The sequence below is a fragment of the Peromyscus eremicus genome, chromosome 22 (genome assembly GCF_949786415.1).
Source record: "Peromyscus eremicus chromosome 22, PerEre_H2_v1, whole genome shotgun sequence".
Lineage (NCBI taxonomy): Eukaryota > Metazoa > Chordata > Mammalia > Rodentia > Cricetidae > Peromyscus > Peromyscus eremicus.
Genome location: NC_081437.1, coordinates 13,154,117 through 13,167,599, shown reverse-complemented (window position 1 = coordinate 13,167,599; position 13,483 = coordinate 13,154,117). Strand labels below are relative to the sequence as shown.

The 13,483-nt window shown below is 44.4% G+C and overlaps 1 protein-coding gene across 6 annotated transcripts in view; it reads right to left on the bottom strand.

Moving 5' to 3' along the window:
* Positions 1-13,483, bottom strand: part of Slc8a1 (solute carrier family 8 member A1) — a 332,595-nt gene that overhangs the window by 54,909 nt on the left and 264,203 nt on the right. For all 6 annotated transcript variants that reach the window (XM_059248261.1, XM_059248257.1, XM_059248260.1 and 3 more), the window contains one exon: positions 2,090-2,365. In XM_059248261.1, the coding sequence (XP_059104244.1) occupies positions 2,090-2,365 (276 nt within the window). The remainder of the gene's footprint in view (positions 1-2,089; positions 2,366-13,483) is intronic.

The following is a 13,483-nucleotide window of genomic DNA, read 5'->3' as shown; positions in this document are numbered from 1 at the left end:
AAGCCTGGAGAGAACATGTTCGATGGAAGAACCGAAGTCATTGGGCTGCTGAAATTGTCACCTCTGTTTGGATATGACAGTGAGCTGCAAATCACACATCACATTCCGGACACGGAGGCAGGAAAGGTCAATGCTATGTGACTCAGCTCAGGGGTAAGCAGGGGCTGATACTGCGCATCTGGCAAGCACTGGTGTATAGAAGGTGTGCATGTCATGAAGACTGTTCCCATGGAATTGTGGGAAGAGAAGGGACAGGGCTGGGGACCAAGCTGTGGCTCACTCCATCAGTCCGAGGTTAGAAGACATTGTCTTGAAGCCTCTTCCTGCACCTAGAAAGGTGACTGAGAAAAGGGGCCTTGCTCCACTGACAGGTGTAGCTTTCAAGCACTAGGAAGAGCGAGGACCCTTATGAGTAGCCCCCTCTCCCCCCACCCATCACATGAATGAGCTCTTGGCATGTGTTGGTCTGATGAGAGAAAAGTTCTGTCACCCTCAAAGCCACAAACTTTCCCCCAAGATTTGGAATAATATGGTAAAAGGCTGGAAGAATAGCATGAGGAAGTTGTGAGGAAGTTGTCAGCAGCTGTCTGGTCCGCACAGAGTCTACATATCAGAGTCTTCAGCAGAAAGAGAAAGCAGTTCATCAGACCGTAGGCAGTAGCCCTTCTACTTTAGAAGTGCCAAGACATCAGCTGGGTCCTACGGGCCGCTGCTGACTAAGAGAAGGCTCAAGTATTCATTTCACCTTTTTGTCTTAATTTTTTCCACTTATAAAAATCAAGTGTTGTGTCCCAGAAACAATAGCATCATTTCCCTTTTCTTTTTATGCGTCTGGGATAAAATAAAAGAGATGTCAGGATCGGTGGGATGAATAAAGCCACATGGTTTGTTCATTTAGCATCTTTAATTTGCATAGCTTTTTGAGGTGTGGGGATTCCACATGCACACACACACACACACACACACACAGACATACATATATACACACACACACATATACATATATGTGTACAGACACACATATACATTCTGAAATTTCCTGTAAATATCTTATTTAGGGAGCATGATGTACAGTTAATATTGTAATAAATCACAGAGGACTTCCCCACACTGCAGCAAACAGTGTGTAGCCCAGTGGGAAGCATTTCTGGTAGGGCAGAAAAGCCATTGAAACAACTAATGGTTTTGTTGTATTCTCCTAATAAGAAGTCAATTGTTATGCTCCATTTTTTCTTGGGAGGGGTATATAGTATGGTTGAAGTTTATCAAAGCCACAGGTAAGCCACTGGGGCTATGGTCCCCTCTCTCTTTTGACTGCTGGCTGGTCTCAGAACTTGGGAGTCAGTCTGCCATATGACTGAGCCCACAATCAAGGGGCCGTCCCAAGCTCCATATCTTACACCAACAGGATGGGGGAATTTGAGAAGGGGCAAGTCCTGGCCTATGAGAAGACTGGAATTTCTCACGGTCAGGAGACTCAAATAACCACCACATTATCCTATTACTCTAGCCACAGAGCAGAGCATCACTCATGCCCCATCACAGAAGCTCCTTGCCTTGGATGGAAATTAACAAAGAGATTCACAACTGGACAACGTGAAGTGAGGGGGTGAGAGACTTTGGAACACTCAGCAGCACTACGTGGGCATATTGATCAAATCCTGCCTTTCAAGGCTTAGGGACCTATGTAGATGAGGAGGTGGAAAGATTGTCAGAGCCAGAGGTGGCGAATGACTCCAAGGAAACAGGCTCATCCAGACAGAAGAGTACTGATACGGATGTGAACTCACAGAGACTGCGGCAGCACACACAATACCTGCACAGGTTCGAACCTGCACAAGGACACAATCCCAGCACTGAAAAGGGGAAGGGGACACAAAGTTACACCCCTAACCAAGGAGCTATATGGAATTGATACCTGCTGGGAAAGGGAAAATCAGTTTTTTCCAATGGAGTGTCACTGGGTATATCATCCGCACTCCAGGGCACGCCCCATGCCCAGGAGGAGCTTGCCAACACAGCGTGAACTCAGTGGTGTTTTTGTATGTGTGCTTTTCTGTTTGCGGACGTTGCATAAATCATCCTTTACCTGGCACTGAGGTTCCAAGAGCGACAAAGACCACCGCAGTCACGGAATCTTTCAGACCAATGGTGCAGCCGAAGTGGGAGGCCAGATCTCCAATGAAGGCTGTCAGGAGGCCGATCATGAGGATGGAGACGATGAAACAGGCCCAGCCATTCCAGTATTCTGTCGGGGGGACGAAGGCAAACAGAACCTTCCAGAACACCGTGAGAAAGTGCATCACGTAATCAAAACAGGAGGGCAGCTTCTCCTCGCCACAATCATCGTCGTCATCATCCTCCCCTAGGGAAGAAAAGAAAGCACATTTCATTAAGACCCAGCTACTGGGGACTTCTTCTGTCCCCTGCATCTCCTTCTAGACTGTTGTCATGCTCCTCTGAGGGACAGGAGGCCATCAGAAGTCAATGAAGCTCAGGGCTTTCTAAACGACAACCATCATGAACCAATTATTGGTCATGGTACTCAGGAACCACTTCATTGTGGCTCGGTGGTCAGGGGCAAAAGCTCACATGCAATCAATGCACCCTTCCTACATGCTGCTCACGTTACCTCCCAGTGGGATTTGTCATCAGAGTTATGAAGAAGATTCCTTGTCAAGAGTTGGAAAGCCGAGAGAAAAGCCCCTCTGGAAGCTCAGACAATGTTCTACTAAAATTCTTCTCTTTCAGCTTAAAGTCTAACTGGAGATTGATAGTTGTGTGATGTCTACAGTGTGGTATTTAGTCAGGGCTCCTAAGCACAGCAATGGGCCTTTTATGCCACTCTGGATTCACCTCCTTCAACTATTTCAAACCTTGTCTTAGCCTAATAGTATTATCTGCATTTTTAAACCATCATCACATCCTTTGCCTTTAGAGCTAAAAGTGTGCCCCATATTCTTCTCCCTCCATCGTTCTCCTCCACTCACCCGTTAAAATCCCTCGCACCCCTCTTCAGAGCCGCCATGGCTCCAGATACTTATAACTTTGGGTGAATGGTTCTCGTTGTGCTCCCTGAGAACAGCACTGCGGAATGTACTAGAAATGCAAATTCTCCATCTCACTGAATGTGACAAGAAATCTGGGCTTGAATAAACCCTCCTTGTGATTTGATGGCATGTTCAACTTTGAAAGCTGCTGCTTTATCTAAAATTAACCCATTCAATATCTTCTCCTCTCCAGTTGACTGTGAGCCCTTTTTGCATCTAGTATTTGGTACCATCTCCATCACTTAGGTGACCAAGCACTTGTTAACTAAAGGAATGCATGCATGAATTTCTACTGATTTTACATCACTATGTAATTACATAATATATGTAGGTAGATCACAAGTTAAATCACACTTGAACACACATAGAAAGGCAGGTGGATTGCTAGTTAAAAAGACCAGGAAGTTAATAACAATGACCTAAGACTTACTTCATTAATAGATGATGTAAGATTAGCATAAATGTAATTTATATTAAGGAAAAATAACCTTCATTCATGTGTTTTCAAGTTATGATAGTCAATGTCACTTTTCTCAAAGTGATAGAAGATACATGTTCGTGTGTTTTGTGACGATTTTTAAAAGGAACGTCTCTTTGAACATTCTATTGACTTTCTCCCATTTTTGTTGACACCACCCGGAATTTACTTTACTTTGTTCCAACTAATGTGGCTGGCAGCAGGTGGGGCTGGCAGCTCTCTACCTGACTGTATGATATGAGAATGCCAGTACCAAGCAAGTGCCTGTGCTCTTTGTGACACAGTCCGGGGTGAAGCCATCTGGGGCAAAATGAAGTTTGGAAAACCCCTTAAACACACTCCGGCTTGGAGCAGTGAGTGGGCGTCATGCCTGGGTTTGCTCCTGGCCATACAAAAATAGAGAGGCGGTGATGGACTGCTCTTCCGTGAGCACATAGTGACAATTATTACATAAATAGTTTGACTGTAGAAAATGTAGCCTTGTCTTTGAGGTTTTGGGAGGCAGCCCTGGATATACGGAATCACCTTTGGGGACTGCTTAGGTGAAGAACTTGAGTCAAGTGAATTGACAGAAAATTCTGCGAGTGGAAAAACATTGTTGACCTCCCAGGTTCATGCTGAGAACATGCTTTTAATAGCCTTGTCTGAAAGCACAAACACTTTTGGAATAAAAGTATCTGATATGGGCTACATGATACTCCTCCCTCCAAATCAATGCTTTGAAGCCCTAAACCCCGACCCCTAGAATGCAATCTTATTTAGAGATAACGCCTTTGGATGATAATGTGAGACGATGCACCAGAAAGACATTTGGCTCTGGGCATGGTGGCACGGTCCTGTTGTCCGGCATTTGAGAGGTAGAGGCAGGCACTAACTATAGAGTTTGAGGCCAGCTGGGCTGTACAATGAGACCTTGCAAGTATATGCATATAGGTGCAAGCCAAGGAATTGCTCGGGAGAACCAAACCTACTCACACCTTGATGCACAGGGAATACATTTCTTCTGTTTAAGCATCAATTCGTGGCGGTTTATTTGGTCAACCAGTGGTAGTTATTTGGAACCCTCATGTGTCACTACTTAAATTTGAGGTACATGTATCAGCATACCACACTGTAGCCACAACTATGCACAATTACTACGCGTCACTTAAAAACAAAGTAAACACGGCCCACGCATTTAGGAGATTTCCCTGCTCCCTGTTTCTTCTCTGCCCTTTCTCTCCTTGCCATCCTTACTTTACTTTTACCCTTCTTTTCCGCTCCAGATAAAACTGTGAAAGCTTCAGTTTTCATAGTTCATTTTAAGGTGGGAGGGAGACAAGAACCATGTTAGTTTTGTGCCTGACTTGTGTCTAACTCCTGTCCTTCCCTCCTTCCTTCCTTCCTTCCTTCCTTCCTTCCTTCCTTCCTTCCTTCCCTCCCTCCCTCTCTTCCTCCCTCCCTCCTTCTCTCTCTCTCTCTCTCTTTCTTTCTTTCGGGGGTCTTTTGGGGGTTAGTTTCTTTTTTTTTATTAAGAAATTTTTTTTCATTCATTTTACATACCAATCAAAGATCCCCCTCTTCCCTCCTCTCACCCCTCAGTCTCCCCCCCAACTCCTCCCCCCCCACAAGAAGGCAAGGCATCCCATGGGGAGGCACATCCAGTAGAGGCAAGTCCAAGCCCTCCCCCATGCCTCAAGGTGTCCCATCATAGGCAGCGGGCTCCAAAAAGCCCCCTCATGCACCAGGGATGGATTCTGACTGTAAGCATGTCCATCTGTACATTCTGCAAATGCACTGCAATTTCTAGTTATAATTATTTTGTATCAGATCGTTTTCTTAACTTCCATATTTTTGGGCACTTTATAATTTCTCAGGATATATGATGAAAATGGTTGGTAAACACTGAATTTATATCAATCATCCACAGAAGCAAAGAACACTCTGCCTCTGCAAAATTATTTCTTTCAAGAATGATCAAGTCTCAAAGTTTAGAGATGAACCAAAAAGCAAAGAATAGAACTTCTCAAAAGAAATGACACATATAAATCAGGAGTAGATATTACATTTATTTTAAAAGTGGAAATAATGACACCTTTCCCAGGAGGGCTGTGCATGGGAATAATTAGACGATTTGTATCAGATATCTGAAGATGCTTCAAGCTAATGATTATCATGTTGCTTATCATTATATCCTTCTACTTAGGTGTACAGCTGTGTTTTCCCATCACTACTTCATTGCTTAGTTAATGAGCTGTTTCCTAATGTTATAGTCTACGAATTTTAAAACAAAATAACATAAAGCCCAGAGTGTTGTGGTACACTCTTTTACTTCTCAGGAAGCAGAGGCAGGTGGATCTCTGTGAGTTTGAGGCTTAGCTGGAGCTATATAGCAAGACTCTGTCTCAAAAACAAAATCCAAACATAGTGTGTGTGTGTGTGTGTGTGTGTGTGTGTGTGTGTGTGTATGTGTGTCAGAGAGAGAGAGAGAGAGAGAGAGGGGGGGGAGAGAATACCCCGTAGCCTTCCAGCATTATAGAGAATCTTAAATGTTTTCATGCTTCAGTCTGAAATGGGAAGTCCACACTGTATGTTACAGCATTTTAAAGTAGACATGTGCGTTCATTCTTTTTTCCTTGGATCTCACTGAACTTTATAAATTTTAATGATTAGCTGACAAGTCATGTAACTATTAAAAGTGACCACTGACTGCCATGCATGCTGCACAATTATCCTGTCTTGGGGAAGGACAAGAGTATTAAGGGTGTCCATCACCTGCTGGACTATCCTTAAGAGTCTGTTTCTTGCAAAGGGAAATGGAACATTAGCCCTCTTCCTCTATAACTTGGGAGCATCTTTTATGCTGTAGCAGGGAGTACAGCAATCTGCTGCTTCTGTAGTCTCTCGGCACAGGATTGCTTAGGGCTACAAGCTTCCTTCATGTCCCTCTTCTGAGCTAGCATGGAGATAGGCACGCTGGTGGGTTTGCTTTTATAGGCTCCCAGTTAAATCCCTCTTATCTCAGAACCCTTCTTTTCAGCTTTATATGGTCCACTAATGGAAAGATAAACAATCTGTGTTCCATTAATCCCTCCCGGAGCCTTATAAATGGCTTCCCTGATACATGTTGGCCTCCATAAATATAACCATAAAAATAGCCAAAGCATTAAAAGTGCAGGCTGTAGAGACGACTTCACTTCAACTATTGATGCAATAACAAGGCATTGGCACTTTCCCTGGAGCACAGAACAAGGTCATCATCAGCTCAGTGGGCCATGGGAGCTGAGCAGGAGGCTTGCCACCAGCTGATAACTTATCTTCTACAGTAAACAGGTGTTGGATGACATCCCTCCATAGACATGGGCCTCAAGGAGTGCTTTGGGAACCAGAAAAAGAAGCTGCTGGGTTGTACCGCACTTGAGTCAGAAACACTCCAAACCAGTTTCTGTTTCTCGTTGCTTGCTTTGGGAAGACACTTAAATTTCCCAAGCATCAGGGTTTGCCAACTGCCATATCACGGTGCTGCTCTGAAGACCAGGAGAGGAAAGATCCGTGTCCTTTGTGAAAACATGAAACCCTCCACAGCCATGTGCTACAGCCCAGCATTGTTGCTTGCTGACAGGAAGGCATAAAATCAATCCAGACCCGGTAGTCTGATGTCAATGGATCTATGTACAGCTCAAGTGAACATTCGTCACCACTATTTCCTCCAGCGGATTTCTTTTTTAAAAAAAGGAGGGAGCGGGGAGAAGGGACCTGAGGGAGTGCCTAACTAGAGACAACACTGAGTAAAACAAACAAATAAACAATCTTTTCCATACTGACCTTCTATCGACTTCACAGTAACCCTCTAGGATGGGTATCATTATTCTTATCCTGTATAGGAAGACTCTCAAGCTTAGGCAATTTAATTTTTTTTTAAATAATAATCATTCAGTGAGTAAGCTGGGTAAGTATCTGAGTTGTGATTTGATCTAACTGCCTGAGGGAACATATTCCTACATGATGCCGTATTGAAGCAAATAGGGTTAGCATCGTTCACATACTGATTCTACCCTTCCATTGCCCAGTGCCAGGGACACACAATGCTGCGCCTTATCTATGAATATGAAAAATATTGGCACACACAACCAGTCACATTTGAATTCTAGAATTCTGAGACATAGTTTTTATTCGCTGAGTCAGATGTATGCTGTTCTTTATTATGTCTTTGGGGACCATGCACACAGGGAACCAAGCAAAGAGGGCATCGTGGTTGCGACCATTCTGGAATCTCTGCATTGGAAAATGTCAAGTTCTTACTCCTGTTTCTAAGGGACAAAGGTCAGCTTTCCAACTCAGAACACCTGGACCTGCATCTAACCGCCCATTCTAGAGCCTGGGAAACTGCTTGAAGGGCCGTAAGTGTATGTGTAAGGCAGACTGGGAGACACAGACTGCTGTTGGCCTGGGTCAGTGTTAGATCATCCTAGTCCTTCACAGGTATCCAATAAGCTCTCTGCTCCACCATTCCAGAAGCTTCTCTTCTTTTACAACTTAATGTATAGAATCAAGCTAAGTGCTCCTATCCTGCTCTGTGTCAATTTCCCACTGCCTGCAAAGGTTTAGGCATAATCTTGAAATGGAAAAGGCAAAGGAAAACATAGCCATCAGCCAGTCAGCTAATTCAGCCTTTCTCTTATTCAGAGAGGAAGACAACAGCAACAAAAGCAGCAACAACCCAAGATCCGTAATTCAACAAGCCAATTTCTATTTCCTTATTCTTGCGTACCTGTGTATGTATCTGTGTTTAGTACACAAAGCTTGAGTTCAGTAGCATTTTCCTGTCTTGTCCTTACTATGACTTAAATGTTCTTTTCCTTTCCCCTTTTACATACTTGTAAATTATTTTTTATTAAGAATCATCACCATTTCCTGGTCTTAATGGTTTCTTTGTATTGTAAGCTCAGTGATCCACCCAAAAGCAAGTCCTGAAGATTCACCTCTTGTTCTAGGTCTGGACAATAATCAGCATTCTCTACAGCTTGCTCAGTGAGAACACTACTACATTCTTGAAGGGAAAAAGAGACATTGTTGAAGTTTTCTTCTAAGGAAACTTAGAAAGATGCTTTCCTGTCAGAAATATCTTAAAACTCTGCTTGCGTATTTTCAGATATGTGAGCTGCTGGAGCACAGGAGAAACTGTAGCCATTTGCTTCTGTCCTCTGAAATGAATGTGTTGGGTAAAAACTGAACCCAAAGTTGGCCAAATTCAACCTGCTGGTTAATGTGAATTCCGCTATAATTGTTATTCTAAAATGACCACTGATGCCACATTCGAGAGATTCAGCCACATCAGAAGATGGGTCTCATTTCTTCTGGTCCCACCCCCTAGGCAACAGGAACTATCTAACCCTCACCCAGGTGATGGGTTCCATGCATTTGAGATGGATATAGTCATGTCACTTTCAGGCTGAGCTCCATGTTCCTTTGTGAGCCTGGTCCTACTCCTCTGAGGATCCTCTTAGTGAGCCACTACTCATTACTTAAAATACGATACTTGGAACAAAACCCATCTCCACCGCTAACTGAACACATCTCCACTTAACCTGGCTGCAACCGGAAGGTCTTTTACTTTTCTCATATGAGGCATTATACTTTGATTAATATATTCTTGAAGCTTCTGGTAGCTGCATCATATAGTGAGATTACCTATACCTTTACTCAACAACAATTCAACTCAGTGCTCAAAGCCATGCGAGGTCATGTGGCCAATACTATGGCTGGTTTCTGGGAACACTCCTATCTATCGTTCTTAGGCTCTTTAAGAGAAGTGCTTACTTCTTGTTTTCCTCTCCTTCGGTCTATGTAAAACTTTCTCATAAGACAATTCTGTGTCTTGATAACACGCCAGGTTTCTCTTTTCCTCCTAAGAACTCACCCCCTCGTATTGCAGCACCACTCAGAATAGCTACAGTGTAGCATTCACCTACCTGTTCAAGAAGCGAGGAATGGATGGAGAAATGTGGTATCTTATCTATGGAAAGTTTTAGCCATAAAGAAGAAATAACTTATGTCACTGACAGGAAAATACAGCTTAAGATGGTCACAGTAAAGCCATTAAGGCTTTAGGAAGGCAAAAATTGTATGTTTTCTCGTGTTTGTGGCTCTAGATTTTGTATGGATGCATAAAATCATGTATGTCGTTATACAGATGCAGAAAACCAAATATGGAATGAAAGTGGAAGTGAAACTTTCCAGAGCAGCAAAGGGAGCTAACAGGGAGGGAGGGGTAGGAAGGAGTGAGAACCTGGATGATGGGTGCTGTGGGGGATATGCTCCCGACGTGATGTATACTTGTATGAAAACTTAAATAATTGTAAATGAACTGAAAATGAATTTGTCCTCTGGAACCTTCTTAAAATACATTTGAATTTTGAAAAATTTTGAAAAATCGTGTCCCTTAAAGTGAATTGTGCTTCCCGGGGTGAGTATGAGTCTGGCTATTGGCTGATTTCCTTACAGACTGAGCTCTGTGGAGCCAAAGGCCTGAGAGAGATTCAAGTGTTACAATTGAGTAGTATATTTTTTTTTTCACTAGCTAATAGGATTGGAATTAGCATGGGGACACTGGTCCTGGAATCTGTGGTTACTGGACACTGGCATGCACAGCAATATCCAGGTCACTTCTGGGACACAGTTCTCTCCAGTTTTCATCCTACTTTTATCAGTGAAGGCACTGGATCCCAATATCATTGTCCACCAAATTTGAGTCGAAGATTGCTATAGCCGTTATAGCTTGGACTGCTGGCCTAATCGTGGGTGGATACTACATAGGCCCTCCTGATGAATTTCACCAGTTACTTCCAGGGCACAGACAGCTGTGGGGCATTCTTCTCTATAAGACAGGTGTTTATTATTAGGGAGCCAAGGCTCAGGTGATCTGTGACAGTATTAGAAAGGGACTCCAAACAGGAACCCGCTTTCCGTGTGTGAGTCTCAACCTTGTGTGAGACGAATGAGCCTCTGGCAGAGGCTTTTCATGAAGATCATCCTTAGGCTTTTCCAGCTCTAGTTAGGATGGTTAATACAGCTAAAGAAATATTTCATGGGGCACAGATATTTCTCAGCACTACAGCCACTGCCAAGATGAAAGGCGGGTCCACTAAGGCATTCCAGCTCTCTCTAAGTCGGATTATTAACAAAATGAAACTGTTAGGAGGGAGACTGTCGGGTGCCCCTCACCCCACTTCTCCTACATAATTAGAGCTTGACATTATCCATCACGCATGTTTTTGCCTCTAGCTCTCCTCCCCCACTACATCAGAGCAAGAATCTTGAAACTCAGTGTTCTCTCATCATCAATTAATTGCAGGAGAGAAAGGATTCCAGGCTCCAGCAATGGAAACACATTTCCTGCAGGCTTGAGTAACCTAAGAAACAAACCTTTGGCAAGGAGAACCTACACACAGCAAATGCAGACACCTGCTACTTTTGATGGCTTAGTTATTAGCAGGTAGTAGTTGGGCACACCAGGTTCTGAGAGTGACCTGGGGGTTCCCTTAGCTCTCTGTAAACAGCAGCAGCTGTGTCTACATCAACCTCCTGGGGGAGGTGGGGTAATGCTGAGATTGGAGGAGCTGTGGGGGCAGCCATGAGCCTGTGATTTTCAAAAAACATACTGATGTGATATCTCAGGAAGATGTTCAAGTTTACAGAAAGGGTAGCTAAGTACCCAAGTCTCCCCTCATGCAGGGGAGCACAAAGGATACCTGGAGCCACTTAAGATGTGATTGCGGTGACGCTGTGGGTGCCAGCTCCCTCCCTGGACACTTGCTTCCATGTATATTGATAAATGCACACACCTCACCCCCTCACATTCCCAGGAACCTGACAAGACCATATTAACGACCAAAACCAAGGCTGTAAAGATGCAAGTGACTTCCTTACAAGCTCTGAAATTCTGCTTCCTCGCTGCCATGACTAACTAGATCCGTTGTGTCCATGGGGATGGGGGGGGGGAATAAACTGTCCTTTGTGTAGCAAACGTTCATTCGGGTACAATCTAATCTCATTGGTTTTTGCTTTTTGGGGAAGGTATAACTGAGAAATATCTGTCTCCTTTAAGCCTCTATGTGATTTATAAAATGCTGAATTAGTCTTTGGGAGAATGGCTGGCTCTACTTTATTCTTAAGAATTCAGCTTTGCTATGATACTCAGGTCAATGGCTTATACCAGCTTTGCTGGGGACTGGGAATCTCTTTTACTTTGGTTCAAACATCTTTCTCTCTGGCCACCAAGCAAGAAGAACTCCTTGTCTTTCAATGGTGAATAGCAGCCTTCCTAGGACCATTTTCCTGATCTCAGGGCTGCCTGCATGCACTGTTTGGATCTTGGAGTTACAGGAGTCTATTGCTGACAAAGTGGTGGTGTGAGTGAGCACCCGAGACTCTAATCATGGCCTTCTCGGTTTACACAATACAAAGTGATTGCCATTGCTCAGGGCATCCTTCATCTGCGTGCTCCTATTCCTTCTCTCTGTTGTGATTTTCAATGAGGTCTCCATAAATGGGACCCACCGCTGAAAACAAGGCTCTGTTCATGATTGACATGGGTACCTCACAAAGTCCCTTTGTACCTCGTTTCCTCCTTTAGATAAATGGGAAAAGGAACAACCGGCTGTTTCTTTTGTGATGAGATTTCTAAAAATGTCAATGTGTATGTGTGTGTGTGTGTGTGTGTGTGTGTGAGAGAGAGAGAGAGAGAGAGAGAGAGAGAGAGAGAGAAGAGAGAGAGAGAGAGAGAGAGAGAGAGAGAGAGAGAGAGAGAGAGAGAATCTGGCTAGTTGAGAAACCTCTAAGATGAGGTGCCCTGTGAGCTCAGAGAAATAGCCATGTAAAGAGTAAAGGCATTGCACGCAGAGGCAGAGGATGGGTCTGTGCATAGAGTGAGAAGTGGCTTCTTACAGGCGTGGTGCTCTCTCTGTGAGGCGTAAGCCAGACAAGACGCAAAGAGGACTGGTAGTTTCAGAATCAGAAACCTCGGCTCAGGGTAAGAATCCGACATCTGTGTCCCCATATGGTTGGGCGTGCTCCGTGGCGCTGCACAGGGCTGCTGTGGAGCCGTGGGAACAGGAAACAGCTACTCACCACATCAAGGTCTTCCACTCAGTCCTGCTGCTAACACTCTGGGGCCCAGGGAAGTTCTAGTCTTGGCTCCACCTAGTCTTGAGGTATCACATCACTGGGAATCCCATAGATAGAATGTCTGTCTGATTGGCGAAGGCAGCAGCCCACAGCTCCAACAGGAAAAATGAGAACACTGCTGTATGAGGATAGCAAGAGCTATCGAGTTCGAAAGCTGCCTCTGTGCTGCCTTGGAGGAGACTCTCTCTCTCTGGTCACAATCTTTATTAAATAGCGGAAAATTGGAATAGATTATTAATAGGCTGCTGTCCAGTGCTTTGCCATGATTTGGACCTAAGATGTTTTAACAGGAAAAAGGACACAACACTCTGCCAGAAATGATCCAACAAGGACAAGGAAGGAAATATGTACTGGGTGGGGAGTGTGTGCCAAAGTTGATTCGGGCAAGTGGCTTTTCACTGTAGGATCATGGATGGCAAGATCCTCATCAAGAGGGCACGCTGTGAACAGCAAGAATTAGTGCTGTAGGCAGCTGCGGTATGGGCCATTGCCCACTATAAGGTGTGTGTGTGTGTGTGTGTGTGTGTGTGTGTGTGTGTGTGTGTAGGGGGAGGCTGTACACACTCAGAGGGTATGTTTATTCTGTTTCCCAGTTCTCCGGGTGATACTGAAATGCTTCCCCCATTGAAACCCTATCCAAAGGCTCCCATCTAGGGATGGAAAGGGCCCCTGCGTCTCCAGCGCTGATGGGCAAGCAACAGCTAAATCTGTCTTCACATTGCAGCAGCCAATGCCAACAAAAGAGCTACTGGATCCAGAGACGGAGCATTGTTGGCAGGGCTGAGCCAGC